The following is a 20522-nucleotide window of genomic DNA, read 5'->3' as shown; positions in this document are numbered from 1 at the left end:
TAGCCAAGGGTTTGTCAACTTTATTAATCTTTTCAAAGAGGCATCTCTTTGTTGCATTAGTTTTTTTCTGTTGTCTCTTTGTTCTCTGTTTCATTGAGGTTTGCTCTGATTTTTATTATTTCCTTCCTTCTGCTGACCTTAGGTTTCATTTGTTCTTCTTTTACTAGTTCTTTAAGGTGTAACTTGAAGTTGTTTATGTGGCATTTTTCACGTTACTTGAGATAGGGTTGTGATGATATAAATTTCCCTCTTAAAACTGCTTTTGCTGCATTCCCCAAACTTTTGGTTGGATTTTCCTTGTCATTTGCTTCTATGTATCTTTTGATCTCCCCTCTTATTTCTTCTTTGGCCCAGTTGTTCTTTAAAAGTATGTTGTTTAATCTCCACATATTTGTGTTTTTCCCTGCTTTCTTTTTGTAGTTGATATCAAATTTCAAAGCCTTGTGATCAGAGAATATGCTTCGTATGATTTCAATCTTCTTAAATTTGCTGAGGCTACTTTTATGTCCCAATATATGGTCTGTCCTTGAGAATGTTCCATGTACACTAGAAAAAAAAATGTATAGGCTGATGTTCTAGGATGAAGTGCTCTATAAATGTCAATTATGTCCATTTCATCTAATGTGTCATTTAAGGCTGACATTTCTTTATTTATTTTCTGTTTGGATGATCTATCCATAGCTGTAAATGATGTATTTAAGTCCTCTACTGTAATTGTGTTTTGTTCAATTTCTCCCTTTACTTCTTTTAGTAGTTGCTTGGTATATTTTGGTGTTCCCTGATTGGGGGCATAAATATTGATGACTGTTATGTCTTCTTGTTGTATAGTCCCCTTTATCATCAAGAAATGTCCATCTTTGTCTGTTACCATTTTTATCCTGAAGTCTATTTCAGTAAGGCTACACCTGCTTTTGTCTGTATGCCATTTGCTTTGTGTGTCAATTTCCACCCTTTCACTTTGTGGCTGCATTTGTCCTTGTAGCTGAGATGTGTCTCTTGGAGGCAGCATATGGTTGGGCTTAGTTTTTTTATTCTATCTACTACTCTGTGCCTTTTTATTGGTGAGCTCAGTCTATTTACATTTAGGGTGATTATTGATACATGAGGATTTTCTATCATTCTGTCTTTGGTTTTCTGGTAGGACTGTGTCTCAGTTATTTCTTTGCTTTTTTGTTACTGTCTGTTATTTCATTATGGTAGTGTTTTATGACTTTTCCCTCTTTTTCTTCGTGTATTATGTTACACATTTCAGTTCTGAATTTTTTTTAAGTGGTTACCATTAAGTTTATGTAAAAGAAAGTTTCATATTTCGAGTATTCCATTTTCTTCAGCATGCTTACTTTCTCCATTCCTTTATGCTGGTTCAGAAATTTACTCTCCCCTCTTTTATGGTTTTTGTTGTCACACATTATCCCTGTTTATGCTGGTCGAGTAGCTTCCTTCGGTATTTCTTGTAGTGCAAGGCATGTGTTATAAAATTCCCTCAGCTTCTGTATGTCTGGAAAGATCTTATTCCTCTTTCATATCTAAAGTATATCTTTGCTGGATATGTTAGTCTTAGCTCATAATTTCTCTCTTTCAATAGTTTGAATATTTGGTTCCACTCCCTCCTGGCTTGCAGAGTTTCTGTTGAAAAATCTGATGGTAATCTATTGGACTTTCCTTCGTAGGTTACTGTCTTCTTTTCTCTGGCTGCCATGAGGATTCCATCTTTGTAGTTAATTTTTGACAGTTTCAATACAATGTCCCTTGGAGAAGGCGATTGGGATTGAGGTAATTGGGTGTTCTATTTGCTTCTTTGATTCTAAGATCCAGTTCTTTCCACAAATTTGGGAAGTTCTCATAGACTTATTTGTTTGAATATAATCTGTTCCCTTCTCCCCTTCTTCTCCTTCTGGTATGCCTGTTATTCTTATATTGCTCTTTTTGTTGGAGTCACAAACGTCTTGTAGAGTTCTTTCATTTCTTTGAACTTTCAAGTCTGTCTACTTGCATCGGTGTCATTTCCAGAGTTCTATCTTCGATGTCACTGATTCTTTCCTCTATTTGGTCAATTCTATTACCTAGGCTGGCTATTTCATTCTTCATTTCTTTATTGAGTTCTTAATCTCCAGAAATTCTATTTGGTTCTTTTTTTCACATTTCAGTCTCTTTTGTAAAATGTTCATTTTGGTCTTTGATTTTGTTTTTGAGTTCACTAAACTGTCTGTCTGTGTTTTGTTGCATCTCGTTGAGTTTTTTCAGAAGTGCAATCTTGAATTCTCTCATTGAAGTCACATATTTCCATGTCTTTAAGTCTATCCCACTTTTTAATGCTAGGTTTGATCAGTGCTATCTCAGGTATATGAACCTGATTCTGCCATCAAAAATTTCTCCAGCAATTTTAACCTAATGGTTTAGCATCCATTAATGATCATTGCCTAGCTCCATTTTTTTTCAATTTGGATTTGCAAAAACAATGTTTTAAAAAATTCTGTAAATCCTTCATTTATTAGCTAGAATTCTAATTTATCACTTAGTATTCTAATAGGGTAATGCGTTGGTATACAAGCAACTTTGAATGATGATCAAGAAAGTTTTTTTTAGTTCTTATCATTATAAACACTTCGTAGTTATGAGTTTCAATCATTGTACTGGCTATTCTTTTTGAAGCCCGACTTTTCCCGTGTTTAGTCTGTGGGAGTCCCTTCAACTTGGTCCCTGTCCTGTGTGTTTTTGAGAAAACCCTATTGATCTTTGATAACTTCCTTGCTTTCTGATACAAGACCCTTCAGGCTTATTTTGTACTTTTCCTCTCCAGGTCTGTAATTGGCCTTGTCTCTGATTCCAGGTACTTTTTCGTGAAAAATGTGATTTCGATACCGCAGTCTGAATGTTAGGTGTTTTCATTGCTATGGGATTTGTCATTGTTTTGATGCCTTTTCAGTGGACAGAGTTCATAAATATGTATTTTTAGGATAAAAAAATATTATGAGTTCACATGTTATTACTTCCAACTGAAATTTAAAATAAAAAAGTTATCGTACATTTATTCTCTTCCCTTGCCACCTCTCTCTCCCTAAGGTGAAAATCTTGGTTGCTAATGACATTGATATGACTTATTATTCTCTTTGTCCTAACATATACCTATATCAGGTTCAAAATAGCAATTTATAAATTAACAAAATTAGATATTTGATAATGATAATACAATTCTTAAATGCCATTAATTATTTCTTTGCTGTTTTTCCCCTTCGAATTGACTAATTTCAATAAGGAATTGTAGTTAAAATATCTCTTTTTAAAGGCACTCGAAATAATTCTTTTCTCTGTATGGTTATGTCAGTAACTTAAAATACATTATGTTCATTGGTTCCAGTTTGTTTTCTATTTTGAATGATTTCCTTTTTACCTCTTTTTAATTTTTTAATTATTGAAAACGTTTAAATTGTTATATAAGAACAGGTATAGTCAGAGATGTTTCCTATCCATTCTTGCCATCTCCCCATTCTGTCTCCTCCTTCCCCCTAGAGGTAATCATCTTTTTTTGTTTGTTTGTTTATCTTTTCATTGTTTAGTGTCACTACTCTTCTTATAATATGTTAGCATGTTATATACACTACTTACACTTTGTTTCTTTTGCTTAACATTATACCCTGGAGACCACTACATATTTCAAAGTCCAGAGATTTTCCTCATTCTTCTTAGCTGCTCTATGGTTTTACATTATGTAGCTGTACCATAATTTATTTAGTCATGTTGCTATTGTTTCTAATCTTTAGCTATAACTATTGTTATATGGTCGTTTTCTAAACTTTAGCTATAATAATGCTGCAATCAATAACTTTGAATTTCATATTTTATTTCATAATTTCTAATGTAATTTTGGGATAGATTCTTAAAAATTAGTTACTTCAAAGGGTAAATACATGTGTAATTTTGCTAGATATTTCCAAATTTCTCTCCATGATTTTTGAATCCCAGTAGCAGTCAGTCCATGAGAGTACCTTTTTCCCATAGTCTCACCTACAGAAAATATTATCAAATTTGTATTTTTGCTGATCCTGAGAAGGAAATTTGATTGCAGAATTTTGGGGATGATCACATTGATTTCTCAGGTGCAGACATATTTGCCACTTACCCATCCCCTGCTGAGTTTAATATTCGTCACAAACCTGGGAGATCCACTTTATCTATTAGGAAAGACATTTCATGCACTAATTTTCCCGCTCTTAGTAAGTACAATGAAGAAAATGCTCCCTTAAATTGAAGTTCCTTCTATAAGAGACTTTTAACATGTATAGGAGATTTTCTATAATATTTAAAAGAACAGCGAGTGGTAATAATCAATGAGGCACATTTTGTGCATTGCTATTCTTAATGTAATTTTTATAATTCCCCTAGGTAGGATATTATTTTATTTTTCCTAAATGTTATTGGGTTCAAGGAATTTATTTCTTTTTATAGGGTCCTCCTGGACTTCCTGGATTCCCAGGGACACCAGGACTTCCTGTAAGTAGTATTTTACTTCTTATTTTAAAATACCTTAAAAAGTAATCTAAGAAATATTATATATATATATATATATATATATATATATATATATATATATGCTATATCCCTTTTCAAAGGGAATGCCAGGCCATGATGGGGCCCCAGGACCTCAAGGTACCCCCGGATGCAATGGAACCAAGGTGAGATTTCTTCCACTTAATCTTAGGCAATACACTTGATAATAATAGATTTAAAAATCTAAATAAATCAATATGAAGAATGTTGAAGAAGAGATATAGTAGCTGCATGTCTACGACATACATACAGTGTGTTCTGAGTTAACGTTTGCAATATATTGAAACATCAGTAATGCTTTAAGTATGTGTACTAGCGGGGATATTGCGTTGGGTTGAAGATTACCAAATTTTTTTCTGATTTTAGTGTAGAGTAGGATGAGAGTTAAAAAGGAATTAGGATATATATGTTTCAAATATTATATCAGTTGTTAAATATAATACTTGGAAATGTCATTCATTAGCTTTACTTTTTTAAAACTATGATTTAAGTTTTCAGATATGTAATGTTTTTAATTTTTTGCCTTAATAACTTCATTAAGAAAAATCCCAAATATCTGTGTGTGATACAACACATCAATTTTTACTTTAAACTATTAGTATGAAACATGAATTTTCTCCATCAGTGCAAATTATAAATTTAACATTTTGAAAAGAAAAATAAAACATTAAACATGATAAACATTTTTTCCTGACCCAGTTTTCTTGTTTTCGGTCAACTGTCTGTATTTAATATAAAGTGATAAAAGGAAAAAAAATGAGGAAAATTTGCTATTTTGAAAGCTTATATATTATAGCCTCTGTTCTTATTCCCGCACTTTTCTCATTTTTCTATAGGTTAGTGTAATATGTTCTCATTTTCTGTATATTCTTTGGTATTTTTCATGTTGCACATAATATTCCATGAAACTATTCACAAAATACCCTAGATCTTTCTAACTAATGGCATGTGTCATATTTTATATTAGGGCATGTATTTATATTAGGCCATTTAAAATAACTTGAATAAAATATTTTCATTTTGGAGGCCATATTTTGTGACAATTATTGTAGTACATACTTGAAGGCAGTAAAATTGTTTTTACCTCCAATATTTCTCCAGTTCAGTGTGACCCTTGTAAATCATCATCATCATCTTTATATTTTGAACTTGTGAGGCTTACTTGTATTCTTCATTTCAGCTGGGGCAACCTTACAGGGATAGGACCAATGTGGAGTTCATCTGCATGGCAAATTACATGTTAAAGTGGGCTACATTCTTGTGCCTGTTCCAGTTATTTGTTTTTAGCCAGCATGCCTTGGGCAACAAACAGACCACTAGCTAAAGTTTTAAATTTGTAAACCAGATGTATCTATAATGAGTACACTATGCTATATGATTGAAAGGATTTTTTCCTTCGTTTTGTAAAGCAGCACCTTAGTAGATTTCATAACTGGCTTGTGATTGAGGCCTCCAACTATGTGAACAACAAAGTTTTAAAAATGGATTTATTATGTATACTTTCGGAGTAAATGGTTTCTTATATCGCTTACATATAACTAATAGAATGAAGCCTAGAGATGGAGCCAGAATATATGGGTTCTTTTGTTTTCTGTCTTCTAAACTTGATGTAAAGGCTACTTCCTTTCTCTCTGGGGCTGCCTTTTCCATGTGTAAAAAATTGGTGGAGAGATAACTCAGCTGTAATGATTTTACTCTTTTAAGCCTCTGACTAGGAGGTTTCTAAGATTACTGTGGCATATAGGTATTTCAAAGGAGGTTGCATTGGGGTTATTCTACAGCAATTTTAGTTTTGCTTTTCTAAACCAAATGTCCATATTAGTACTTTACAATAGTGAGTGAGAAAAATTGGGTGACTCGAAAACATAATGACCTGCAATTGCTAGAACTATTTCTATTATTGCCCTCTTGGGGATATTAATACCATTCTTTCTTATCATCTTTTCCTCTTTACAAAAATAATTTGAAATCGTTTACAGTAAAAGAAAAATGCAATAGGGCAGTTAAAATAAGTATCCATATAATACATGGGCAGCAAATTGGGGCAAATCATTAACTATTAAATATGATTATGGCCAGGAATCTGTGGTATGATTGTCTCAAAATGGATTTGTCAGAAGGAAATGACTATAGAAGATTTTTTTCTTTATTTCTGATTGGGATTGATAAGTAGGGATAAAAGTATCTTAAAGGTTGACTTGATATGGATAGTTGATATTGAAGTAATTGGAAAGTGAAGGCTAATGAAGTTTTGGCAAGCTAGCATGTTTTAAAATGGCTTTTACAAAAATATTTTCAATAAGCCATTGTTTGTTGGTATAGTTCTGCTTTGTTTCTTGTTCCTCCATGCTCTTTATTTTTAACTCCTTCTAGGGAGAACGTGGATTTCCAGGCAGTCCCGGTTTTCCTGGTTTACAAGGTCCTCCAGTAAGTTATAAAATTTGGGATTATAATGAACACAGGAAATTGACAGAAGCAGCAGACGTGTAGAAAGTGAGCATAATGTCATGTGGAACAAAGTAGTGCATTTTAAAGTAGTAAACTAGAAAAGGATTTTTTAAAAAAGTAGTTGGTAGTATAGGTGTCTGTGTAAACACAAGGATTCTGTTATATAATATAAATGTCATCTCTAAGTATCCTAAGATGCATTGTACTCAGAATAACCCTACAGTAGTCTATTCAATTTAGACTGTATTTGGAAAGTATTGCATCCTTTTACTTGTGTGTGTATATATATATTCATATATATATATATATATATATATATATATGTATATATGTATATATATATGTATAAATATCTTTTATTTTTAATGATAGGGACCTCCTGGGATTCCAGGTATGAAGGTAAGCATCTCATTCTGGGAAGGTAAACATTTTGAATAAAATATTTGGAAAGTCTGAAACTTTAATCAGATAATGTCTCTGACTTCTGTCTTAAAATGGATGCTTCTAGAAGTTGTGCAGGTGCACACTCAAGAAGCTCTCCTTAAGTAGTTTCCTTTGTTCCTGTGGCTTTTAGTACCTCCTACATGCTGATATACTTGCAAATGTGTATATCAGACTTTAATTTATTATCTGATACTTTCAGTTCTCATTACATTTTGATACAGTTGACCACCTACTCACTCCAGAAATACTTTTTCGCTGTATTCTGTGACACTACCCTTCCCTGATTTGTCTTCTGCATCTCTGGTCATTCTGCAGTCTTCTATGCAAGTTCATTCTATTCTATCCAGCAGGTATTAAGACTCAGTCCTGACTCTTTATTCTCTTCTATGCCTAGCAATATTATTAATACTCATAGTATTGATAACTATTTAGTTACTGAATACCTACATTTATATCTCTAAAACAGACTTTTCTTCTCACCTAGATGCCTCCTTAACATCTCCACTCAAATATCTCCCAGACACTCAAATTAATATGTTCAAAGTTCACCCAGACCCCGAAACAAACCTGTTCCTCCCTCTGGAATCCCTGTCTCAAAATTTGTATCACCATATATTATGTACAGTATTACATGAGCCAAAAACCTGCGAGTTAGTGTTGACACTTGCTACACGTTCACAGACCTCCTCATTTCATTCTATCACTAAATACTGTTAATTTTGCCTATAATGAATTCATCCACTTGTCTCCATTTCCACTTCCACCTCCCTAACCATAATATCTCATCTGGACTATTTTAATAGCCTCTTAATGAGTCCCCCCCCCTTTTTTTTTGCTGTATCCCCTGACCTCCAGCCTGATTGATTCTCCACAAAACAGCCAACAGTGATCTTTTAAAAATGTAAATACACCTGAAATCTATGTAACTTTACTAACAATTGTCACCCCAATAAACTTTTTTAAAAATGTAAATCAATAATTTTATCTTCCTTCTTATAAACCTTCAAAGGCTTCCCACTGCATCTAAGGTAGAGTCCACATTCTTTTCCATGACCTGTAAGACCTGCATGTTCTGGTCCCTACCTACATTTCCAGCTTTATCTTTTAAACCACTTTTCCCTTGGCTCACTGATCACACCACTCTGCATTCAGTTATTTGAATGTGACACACACTTCCCTTTTTGGGTCCTTTGTACATGCTGTTTACATTACTTAACACTCTTTCCCCATCTTCACCTGGCTGACTCCTTTTTATCCTTTAGACCTCAACCTGAATGGTACCTTCGCAGATTGCCCTTCTGTGACTACTCACACTATATTAATTTCCTCCACTATTTATTTTTAATTGAAATATATTTGACATATAACATTGTGTGAATTTAAGGTATACAACATGTTAATTTGTTGCTTTTATATATTATAATATAATTCCTATTATAACAATAATTAGCACCTCTGTCACATCACATAATAATCATTTTTTTAGTCCTCCACTATTTCTTTATCATGTACCATGTTGGGTTTTTTACAGCCCTTAACAGAGCATTTTGTCATCTTATTTGTTTACATGTTATGGTCTGCATTTCCCCAGTATATTGTTAGGGCCATGAAAACAGAGGCCTTGTTTGTCTTCTTCGCTACTGAGTTCCTGGAGTCTAACACCATTCTTGGAAAATATTAATATTTAATGAATGAGTAACTGAAAGTACCACAGGCTCTTAGTAAATCGACTATACATCAGTGTGCTCTGGCCACTTCCTCATTTCCCTTTAAAAGTTAAATTTATTCATGTTAATGATTGAGTTCGCCTAATCTTCCAGGACATTAATGTGACAAATTGAATTTTCAGATCATTTTTTGTGCTCTTTCCAGTTTTCTTGTGTCATAACTGTTACTTATAACTTCCATTGATGGTTTCTTTCAGGGAGAACCAGGCACTATAATTATGTCATCACTGCCAGGACCAAAGGGTAATGCAGGATATCCAGGTCCTCCTGGAATACAAGTAAGCATCCACTGATTTTCCTCTTTGCTATGTTGAGTTAATCAGATTGCAACATCACTTTTTTCTCCTCAGCCTTTAGTTCTTATAGCCTCTATTTTACTTATAGAAATTAACTGAAGTTTGACAGACATTGCATGTACCTGGTAGCTAAAGGTAAAAGCAGTCTACACCAGGGAGAATTTTAAGAATTACTGCTGTGTTCTTCTGCTTTTGTACCTAGTATCCATGGAAATATTAGTTTGGGGGTTTGGCAGCAGAAATGGGCTTCTATATTCTTGTGCTGTGTGGATCAGTAGGATAGTAGGAGTAGTCCTGATAATTGTAAATGGTCTGATTAAAAATGAAAACTCTAGGTCTCCCATTTCAGATATTAGAAGATGTCATTTGTAGCACTATCAATTATGCCTAATATATGAACATGTTTTGAAGGCCGAAGGAATCAAATTTCTACATGGTGAACATCAACTATAATCTTAAAAAAAGTTATGTTAGATTTCAGATAACATGCATGCATAGAAACAGCAATAACTACTGTGTATTTATAGATTAGGAAATTAATTTCTTGAGGTTTATATTTCATGAAGATTGATCCCTTTGCCAAAAATAAAAATCAGTACTTTCTAAATTTCAACACTAAGAGGTGTGACAATTAAGTTCATGAACTTGTTGCAACAATGTTGCTAACCATTTTTGATAGCAGAGGGATTATTCATTATGAATTTGTACCAACTGGACAAACAGTTAACCAAGTTTACTATTTGGAAGTGCTGGAAAGGCTGCATGAAAAAGTTAGACAAAAACAACCTGAACTTTTCGCCAACAATTCATGACTCTTGTATCATGACAATGCAGCAGCTCACATGGCTCTGTCTGTGAGGGAGTTTTTAGCCAGTAAACAAATAACTGTGTTGGAACACCCTCCCTACTCACATGATCTGGTCCCCAATGACTTCTTTCTTTACCCAAAAATAAAGGAAATATTGAAAGGAAGACATTTTGATGACATTCAGGACATCAAGGGTAATATGACGACAGCTCTGATGGCCATTCCAGAAAAAGAGTTCCAAAATTGCTGTGAAGGGTGGACTAGGCATTGGCGTCATGATGCATAGCTTCCCAAGGGGAGTACTTCGAAGGTGACCATAGTGATATTCAGCAGTGAGGTGTGTAGCACTTTTTCTCAGATGAGTTTGCAAACTTAGTTGTCAGACCTCGTACAACATCAGGGACTTTTTGGAACTACCTTCTCATTTCATACTTGACATCACCCATCCATTTGCTCTTTAAGTACTCTCAGTCTTGCCCTTTATCTTTTATAACTTTTTATTATGTAATATTTGAAAATACAGCAGAATACATGCAAAACATACGTATTTTGTGAAGTATATAACTACTAAATGAAAACCTGTGAATCCAACACAGCATGTAAGCTCTAGAACATTACAAGTAATTTTGAATCAACCTGTGGTTTCTGCCTTCTCCCAAGATAGTTGTAACTATCATCCTGAGTTTTCTATTGCTTCTTTTTCTTAATAATGTTTTATTTTTCAATTACAGTTGATGTACAATATTATATTAGTTTCTGGTGTACAACATAGTGATTAGACCCTTGTATAACTGACGAAGTGATCACCCCAATAAATCCAGTACCCATCTGACACCATACATACATAGTTATTACAATATTATCAACTATTTCCTTATGCTATACTTTACATCCCCACGACTGTTTTGTAACTACCAGTTTGTACTTCTCAGTCCTTTCCCCTTTTTCACCCAGCCCCCCAACACCCATCCTCCCAAAACCCTTCCCAGCTGGCAGCCATCGAAATGTTCTCTATATCTATGAGTTTGTTCCTGATTTTGTTTGTTTGTTTGTTTGTTTTTCTTTATATTCCACATATAAGTGAGATCATATAGCATTTGTCTGACTTTACTCAGCACAATAGTCTCTAGGTCTATCCGTGTTGTTGCAGATGGCAAGATTTCAGTTTCAGTCTCTTTTGTGGCTGAGTAATATTCCATTGTATATATGTACCACTTCTTTTTCCATTCATCTATTGATGAACACAGGGTGCTTCCATATTTTGGCTATTGTAAATAATACTGCGATGAGCATATGTCTTTTAGAATTACTATTTTGGATTTCTTCAGATAAATTCTCCAAAGTGGAATTACTGGGTACTTCTTTGTCTCTTGTAATAGCCTTTGTTTTAAAGTCTATTTTGTCTGGTGTAAGTATTGCTATCCTAGGTTTGTTTGTTTTTTCCATTTCCATTTGCATGAAATGTCTTTTTCCATCCCTTTACTTTCAGTCTGTGTGTATCTTTTGATCTGAAGTGATTCTCTTATAGGTAGCATATGTAAGGGCGTTGTTTTCTTGTCCATTCAGCCACCCTGTATTTTGATTGAAGCATTTAATCCACTTCTATTTAAAGTAATTGTTGACAGATATGTAGTTATTGCCATTTTATTATTCATATTTTTTATCTTCTTCTTCCTCTTCTCCTCCTCCTCCTCTTCCTCCTCCTCCTTCTCCTTCCCCTTCTCCGTCTTCTTCTTCTAGAAGTTCCTTTAAAATTTCTTATAATACTGGTTTGATGGTGATGAACTCCTTTAACCTTTTCTTGTCTGGGAAGCTCATTATCTGTCCTTGGATTCTAAATCATAGGTTTTCTGTAATGTTGGTTGTAGGACCTTGTTTGTTTTTTTTTTTTTTAGCACTTTGCTTATTTCCTGTTTATCCCTTCTTGCCTGCAAAGTTTCTGTTGAGAAATCAGCTGACAGTCTTATGAGCGCTCCCTTGTAGGTAACTAACTGCTTTTCTCTTGCTGCTTCTCAAATTCTCTCTTTGTCTTTAACCTTTAGCATTTTAGTTATGATGTGTCTTGGTGTGGGCCTGTTTGGTTTTATCTTTCTGGGGATCCTCTGTGCTTTCGGGGCTTATATGTCTATTTCCTTTTGCCAGGTTAGGGAAGTTTTCTGTCATTATTTCTTCAAATAGGTTCTCAATTTCTTGCTTTTTCTCTTCTCTTTCTGGTACCCCTGTGATGTGAATGTTGTTACACTTGATGTTGTCCCAGAGGTCCCTTAAACTATCCTCATTTAATTTTTTTTTCTTTTTGCTGTTCTGATTGGGTATTTTCTGCTACCTTGTCTTCCAAATCATCTATTTGGTCCTCTGCTTCATCTAATCTACTGTTGATGCCTTCCAATATATATTTTATTTTAGTTATTGTACTCTTCATTTCTAGCTAGTACTTTATGTTTTCTATCTCCATTTTTATGTTTCCTGTCTCTTTGTTGAAGTTCTCACTGAGATCATTGAGCATCCTTATAACTAGTTTTTTGAATACTGTGTCTGGTAGATTGTTTGTCTCCACTTTGTTTTTAGTTCTTTTCTGGAGCTTTGTTCTGTTCTTTTATTTGGGACATGTTTCTTTGTCTCCTCATTTTGGCTGCTTCCCTGTGTTTGTTTCTACGTATTAGGTGGAGCTGCTATGTCTCCCGGTCTTGATAGAGTGGCCTTATGTGATAGGTGTCCTGTGGGGCCCAGTGGCGCAGTTTCCCTGGTCACCTGAGCCAGGTGCTCCAGGTATGTCCCTTATGTGGATTGTGTGTGCACTCCTGTTGTAGTTGAGCCTTGATTGGTGTTGGCATGTCAGTGGGAGGGATTGGCCCTTGGGTTCATTAGTTGTTAGGACGGGCCATGACTACAATGAAGGAGTTACTGTGCAGGAGCTGACCCTACGGAGCAGGATTCTCTTTAGCAGGGCTCTGGTCTGCCTTTTGGGTCTGTCATTTGTGGAGGTGGTTGGGTGGTACTCTGCTGTGATCTGAAGCTTTCAGGCAGGTGTGTTTGTTTTGGAACCTCTTTGGAGGGGTTCTGTTGTCGGCCTAGGTCAGTCGCTGCCTGTGTTCTGCCCAGAGCCACTTAGTATGAGCTACAAAAGTGATCTGCAGATGTTTGCAACTTGTGCTGTGCTTTGAGGTGCCTGGGAAAGGCTAAGCTGTGAATTGAGGCCGGCTGACACTACTGCCATGTTTGGGGCTGCTTAGCAAGAGGTACGGGGAACACCCAGGCTAGGTACTGCTTGTTTGGGATTGTGAACCTTTCAAGATTTTTTAGGAAAGTCTGTAGTATGACCTAAGACAGGCCATTTGTATGGAAAAGCTACTAGAAGTGGCTTGGGTGGGCTCACATGTTGGGTGTGGTGAGGTCTCAGGGAATCACCAGGGCAGGGCAAATGGTGTTAGCTGAAGTAGTGGAGACTCAGATATGGAGTTTGCCTGCATGTGCATGCTGGGAAGTGGGAGGGCTCAACAAAGGGACGATGGCTTCTGCAAGCACTTCTGTGTGTAAGAAAGCTGCCCCTCCAACCCTCACCCTGAGGCCAGACAATTCAGTTCCTCCCCTATGTCCCTGGTGCCTTTCAAACTGCTGCCCCAGTGCTGTAGCTCAGTGCAAGTGAGTTCATCAGTAAGTAAGTCTGTGTGCCGGCCCTTTAAGAGGAACTCCTGGGACTCCAGAAGCCCTTTGTCTCACTCAGGCACAATCTCTGCTGGTTTTCACAGCCAGAAGTTATTAGAACTTCTCTTCCCGGCACTGGAAATTTGGGCTTGGGAGTCTGGTGTGGGGCTGGGGCCCCTCGTTCCTCACGGGGCACCTCTCTAGCCAAGATATCCCTCCAGATTTTTAACCAACAGAAGTGAGTGTGGGTCCAGCCTGTTCTGCTGCTCCACCCCTCCTACCAGTCTCAGTGTGGCTTCATCCTTAATTATAGTACTTCTGTTCAGTTAGAATCAGATGATTCTCAATGATGGTAGTTCTGTAGTTTAGCTGTAATTTCGAGGTGGTCCTGGGAAGAGGTGAGCACATTTTCCTATTCCACCATCTCAACCAGTACTCTTGTCATTGTTTCCTAAAAGTACTTTTATTACATATGCATATATCTTTAAACAATAGAATGGTTAGTTTTGCTTTTAAAATAACATTTGCATGTGGTTTTCTGCAAATTTTTCTCTTTGATATGTTAAGATTCATCCATAGTATTGTATGTAGCTGTAGTTCATTCAGTTTCACTTCCATATAACATTTCATTATGTGAACATACCACAATTTGCTTCTCCAATCTCCAGTTGTTGAATATTTGGGTTGTTTTGGGATTTTTTTTTTAAATTGCAAAACAACCTGGGATTTAACCTAGATATAGAATTGCTAGATTTCAGGGCAGTCAAATTTTCAACTTTTTAAGATGCCAAATTGTGTTCCACAACAGTTGCATTATTCCCTTATCTTCTGTCCCAGTTATTCTCACTCCCTTTATTGTCCTTAATCTTATTTGTTTTTTATTTTAAAATTAGAAAAACCACCTTAAAACTAGTCTTTCCCTTCCCAGTTCTAGTATAAAAGCCACACTAAATGCCCATCTTTAACACTTTATTTTTAAAACTTCCTTATGGTGTTTGTCCTATGTTTGTTATTTACCACTGTAAAACGTAAGTTTTATAATAAATTCATCTATTATACATAGTTGAATTTCCTTATAGTTATTTAGTCCATTTATTCTTATACATTTTAAATTTCTGGTTATAACACTGCAGAATTGTAGAACAGAATTCTGGCAACACTTAAGCTTAAATTTCATCCATTTAGTTCTTTGTGTGGTACAGTGAAAGTTTTTTTTTTGTTTGTTTGTTTTCCTCATCCTTTTCTTTACTTCCTTTATAACAGGGCCCAGCTGGTCCCACTGGTATACCAGGGCCAACTGGTCCTCCAGGACCACCAGGCTTGATGGTAAGCTTGCTTCTGTAATTTCATTTCTCCCTCTTTTGATTTTTTTCCCACAAATATAAATAGTATATACATTGCATAAAAGTATAATGCATTTTCATTGTTCATAATGTATAATCTTATTTACAGGGGATTTTACAATGTTATCATGAACAGCATATGCTAAGTAATAGCTCAATTGTATAGATAGAAAAAAAAAGTAGGCTCAAAAAAGGAAAGATTTAAAATAAAATATTTTGTTTGTTAGCTATTTATTTAATGGGGGAACATTGGGGGATGGTGTGCCCCTCCAGGGCCCATCAGCTAGCTCCAAGTCATTGTCCTTCAACCTAGCTGTGGAGGGCGCAGCTCAGCTCCAAGTCCAGTTGCTGTTTTCAATCTTAAGTTGCAAGGGGTGCAGCCCACCATCTCATGTGGGAAATGAACCAGCAACCTTGTTGAGAGCTTGCGCTCTAACCATCTGAGCCGTCCAGCTGCCCCTGTTTGTTACCTCTTGATGTGTCAGTGTTGAAGTCGATTCCTGGCGATCTCATGAAGTCTTCTAAGGCAGTTCTCTAGTTACTTGATGAAACATTTCAGTTTCTTCAAACTGAAATATTTTGTTTAGTTTAAGAGGAACAAAAACAGGTATTCTCAAAAAAATATGGTCTCTCATTTCTTAGGGGCCTGTGACAAAATAGTAGGATTGGTGAGTATACTGAGTCACTTTGCAATGGAATAAAAATTTGTGTATCCCAGGAAAGAAGCGGAAACTTATAAAGACCCTGAATGTGCAACCACTCTCTTACTTCACTACTTCTATGGTCACCCATATTTTTTACTCTGTTAAGTTCTAAGTATGTTTACCCCTGAAGTACTCAGGTTTAATTCAAGTCATGTTTTGGACTTAGAGCTTTGTTGTTGCCCTCTTAAAAGAAAAGAGAAATTGTACTTAAGTCAAAGTAATTTCTCATGTGCAACTCTATCTCTCATCTACCATATATTTAAGTGAAAGTTTGCATTATAACTTTATAGAGTGTACATTTCTGTTTGTGACAATCAGTCCTCTATTGAATGAAGGAAACATTTGGTAAATACTAGAATAATCTATCAGAAAAGATGGCAATTTCTGCTTTCCTGGAACTCTTTAGGAAAGGATTAGAAAACCCCTTTGTTTAGTTTGTTTCACTTGTAGACGTCCTGCAAAACATGAGACTCTGGACTATGTCACTTTTTTCTAACTCTGTTGTTACAGTATTGGTATACCCTCGGTGTATTGTTACACCTTGAATTTCCTTAACTCTGTGGCCACATAAGTGATTAATTCTGCACTTCTGAATTTCCTTTCAGTTAACCCTGTTGAACAGGTAAAGCAAAGACTTAGAAATGCCACCATAAATAGGTCCTTTGAGATCAAGAGGTGATCCACTTGGGCAGACAAATGCCTATTTAACTTTTAACAGATTGAAACATCCTCACATATACATAGTCAGATCACATAAAAAAATTCAACACATGCTTTTTAGAATTAGAGATTAACTGCCTTACGTTGCCTAAATTAACCTATAATTCTGAATGAGAAAGTTGATGTTAGTTGAAATTAACTTTTGTATTAAATTTTGGCACTGGTTCTACCCTTGTGCCTCTATCCATCCTTGCATTTCTTCCCCTACCCACTCTATCCTGTCATGAGAAGTCTCCATGTTCATCTAGTTTGTTTAAATGATTTTAAATGTGTGTCTCTGACTAGAAAGCAATGAGAAAAATAAAACAGGAAACATTATTTTGAAGGGCTTTTCAGTACTCACTTTTTATGAAACCGTATAATTTTAATAAACTTATTAATATAATACTTGTTTCCTTTTCTGTGTCTTCTGTTCTTAGGGCCCTCCTGGTCCACCAGGGCATCCAGGACCAAAGGTATTTACTTTTTCTTTATATCCTTTATTTGGTGTGGATTCTTTTTGTTATTGTCAATGAGATTTTAAACTGAACCCTCTCTCTTCAGGGAAATATGGGCTTAAATTTCCAGGGACCCAAGGGTGAAAAGGTGAGTAAAGAAAAAAGTTGATTACTCAACCTCATGTCTTCTCCTTTTATAGTCATTTGAACTTGTCTTTTTGCTTCTTGTAACTGACTTTCCTTACATGTTGTGTTGTTTTCTGTGTAAATTATGAAATATCACTTTCTTACTTTATCTTGCAAACAGGGTAATCAAGGTCTTCAGGGCCCTCCTGGGCCACCTGGGCAGATCAGTGAACAGAAAAGGCCAATTGATGTAGAGTTTCAGAAAGGAGATCAGGTGAGAATGTAGAGAGGAAATCAATGAACATCTTGCTATGAAAGTGGCATTCCATTAAAATGCATTATAAGCTGGAATATGGTTACATGTGTAGATATTTTTAAAATATCAAAGATTTTAGATAATCAAATTTTTAAAGATATTTATTGATATATAATTTATGTACCATAAAATTCACCCATTAAATGTACAATTACATTTTCGTATATTTACAAAGTAGTAAAACCATCAGTACAATTTAATGTCAGTGCCTTCTCATCACCTCCCTCCAAAATTCCATACCTGTTAGTTGACACACTCCATTTCTCTCCAAATTCTCCAGCCATAGGCAACCACTAATCTATTTTTTGTCTCTGTAGATTTGCCAATTCTGGACATTTCATATAAATGAAATCATACAATATGTGGTATTCTGCACCTGGATTTTTTTACTTAGTATGTTTTCAAATTCATCCATGTTGTAGCATGTATCAGTACTTCATTTCTTTTTATGGCTGAATACTGTTCCTTTGTGTGTATATGACATATTTTGTTTATCAATTTATCATTTGATGGACATTTGGATCATTTCCATGTTTGGCTATTATGAATAATACATTCATATACAAAATTAGGTCAGGTAAGGTCGATTATCATTGTCTTAGATGACTGTGTTCTCCAGATTTCACTGATATGCAAGGAGAAAGATGGTGTCACTCTGTAAACCCTTGCTGTGTTTAGAAATAGCTATCTGATACCTTGCTTCTACTAGAGTAGATGAGGGGATCAAAAATATCTTTCATAGTATAGTGGCACACCCATTAAAAGAATGCATGCATTGTTGTTTTACTTAAATGCTAATAAAAATGTTAAGAATAAAGGACAACTGGTATTGAAACGTTACCGTTAATATGGATTGTGCCATTTAATTCTCTGCCAAAATGTATGTATCTTAAACAGCCCCCAAATCTCCTAGTTTTAAAAACTTTTGCTTTTCGTAAAATATTTTATAAGAATAAAAATCATTAATACACTCATTTTAAATGTTAGCTTGTTATTTACATCGAAACTTGGCTTATACATACACTAGAAATTAACAGATGTGAGCAAAGATGGCCCTAGGTTCTTTTGCCTAGCAGACTTCAACTTTGAATAAGAAACATTTGGTTATCTTTGGTTACACTGCTTGAGTCTATAGTTCCGCTTATTAAAAGCATTCCTAGCTAGCTGTCGTATTAAAAGTATTGGTAGTTCTTTCTTCTTCCCTACTAGGGACTTCCTGGTGACCTGGGGCCTCCTGGACCTCCAGGAATGCGTGGTCCTCCAGTGAGTACCTAAAATTCTTTAGCATCATTTAATGTAAATTGATGTTGATACATATTACTCCATGAACCTACTAAAATTACTTTTGTGTGTACAGGGTCTTCCAGGTGGTGTGAAAGGTGAGAAAGGGGAACAAGGAGAGCCTGGCAAAAGAGTAAGTGTTATGACTACTAATACACTTTGCAAACACTTTTAAGTGTGTGTGTGTGTGTGTGTGTATGTGTGTGTGGGGGGGTGTGTCTGTAATTCTTTCCTCTTTAATCCTACTTTCATTGCCTCAAAATATCACAATTGAATAAAGTATTTTTTTGTTATAATATTGAAGTCTAAAAAGTCTACTTAATATAGGCAAAGGCAGGGATAAAGGTTATTATATTCTTTAACCTCGTACTTCCTAAATAACAATTTTATATTCTTGCATTTAAATCCTATAGGGTAAACCAGGTAAAGATGGAGAGAATGGCCAACCAGGAATTCCGGTGAGTAAAGTCCTTTTACCACCAAAAAAAAAAAAAAAAAGGCAAAGTTGAGAAGCAGGAAGATAGCAAAGGGACTTGGATTTGGAACTAGTTGAAATGAATGGAAATTACCCTTTCTTTCTCTTTTGAATATGAATTTGAAATTCCTCTCTTTTTTAAGTAAGATTTTTAAGTCATATTTATCGTGGTATAATTTGTGTACAGTAAAATCAACCATTATAGGTGTACAGTTCTGTGTGTTTTGACAAATGTATACGGTTGTGTAACCAACTCCATAATCAAAAACAGTTCCATCACCCTCAAAAGTTCCTTCATATTCTTTTTTTGTAATCATCCCCTCCCCCCCTACCCAAAGCACCTGGCAACAATTTATCTGTTCTCTATCCTACAATATTGCCTATTCCAGAGTATCATATAAATGGAGTCATATTGTATACAGCTTTTTGAGTCAGGATTATTTTACATAGAATAATATATTGTACTGCATATCAGTAGTTCATTCATTTTTGTTGCTGAGTAGTATTTTATCGTATGGGTGTACCAAGGTTTGTTTTATCCATTTACCCATTGAAGGATATTTTTTTTTATTCTTTTTATTAAACTTTATTGAAGTGACAATGGTTTCAAGTGTACATAGGTTTCAAGTGTACAATTCTGTAATACATCGTCTATATATCACATTGTGTGTTCACCACCCAGAGTCAGTTCTCTCATTGAAGGATATTTTGGTTGTTTCTGGTTTGGGCCATTATGAATAAAATTGGCAAAAACATTCACTTGCAATTTTGTACAAACATAAGGGTTTTTCAGTAAAAGTTTTGACAGATAATTCTAATTACTACCAAAAAAGAGGAAAAATAAAAACGTGAGTCCAGGAATATTATTTCAAGCAGCCTCAGTGTTGAAGAGTATCCACAGTAGATATTAGAAGAGGTTTTCAAAGACAGATAGAAACTTTGACATTTGGAGAACATTTCGAAGGGAAAGGATTATTTTTAACAAGACTAGAAGTTGGAAGTAATAAAAATCACATACGTTGGTTTACAGGTAATTTTGCCAAATAGGCATTCCTCAACTTATAAACTAGATTTACAAATGGCTTAAACATATAAAATGGTATAAGAGGAAGCAAATTCAGGGCCTCAGTTCCTGGCTTTTTTGGAACAATTGGTCTTTGTTTCATGATTTAGGCAGCCATGATGTTCAACAATTTACCTTTGA

General features: G+C 35.2%; 1 protein-coding gene across 6 annotated transcripts in view; it reads left to right on the top strand.

Annotated features, from left to right (window-relative positions):
• COL4A5 (collagen type IV alpha 5 chain) overlaps nucleotides 1–20522 on the top strand; it is a 370566-nt gene that overhangs the window by 156641 nt on the left and 193403 nt on the right. For 4 of the 6 annotated variants that reach the window (XM_033112875.1, XM_033112869.1, XM_033112893.1 and 1 more), the window contains exons 1-5: nucleotides 17231–17268; nucleotides 17428–17520; nucleotides 18772–18825; nucleotides 18920–18976; nucleotides 19257–19301. In XM_033112875.1, the coding sequence (XP_032968766.1) occupies nucleotides 17233–17268; nucleotides 17428–17520; nucleotides 18772–18825; nucleotides 18920–18976; nucleotides 19257–19301 (285 nt within the window). In that variant the 5' untranslated portion in view covers nucleotides 17231–17232. Of the gene's footprint in view, nucleotides 1–4446; nucleotides 4492–4610; nucleotides 4674–6921; nucleotides 6976–7368; nucleotides 7396–9364; nucleotides 9446–15179; nucleotides 15243–17102; nucleotides 17139–17226; nucleotides 17269–17427; nucleotides 17521–18771; nucleotides 18826–18919; nucleotides 18977–19256; nucleotides 19302–20522 lie in introns of those variants that run through there. The other 2 variants (XM_033112912.1, XM_033112902.1) reach the window with 1 other exon arrangement.

Source organism: Rhinolophus ferrumequinum, chromosome X, assembly GCF_004115265.2.
Source record: "Rhinolophus ferrumequinum isolate MPI-CBG mRhiFer1 chromosome X, mRhiFer1_v1.p, whole genome shotgun sequence".
NCBI lineage: Eukaryota > Metazoa > Chordata > Mammalia > Chiroptera > Rhinolophidae > Rhinolophus > Rhinolophus ferrumequinum.
This window is presented reverse-complemented; position numbering and strand designations above follow the sequence as displayed.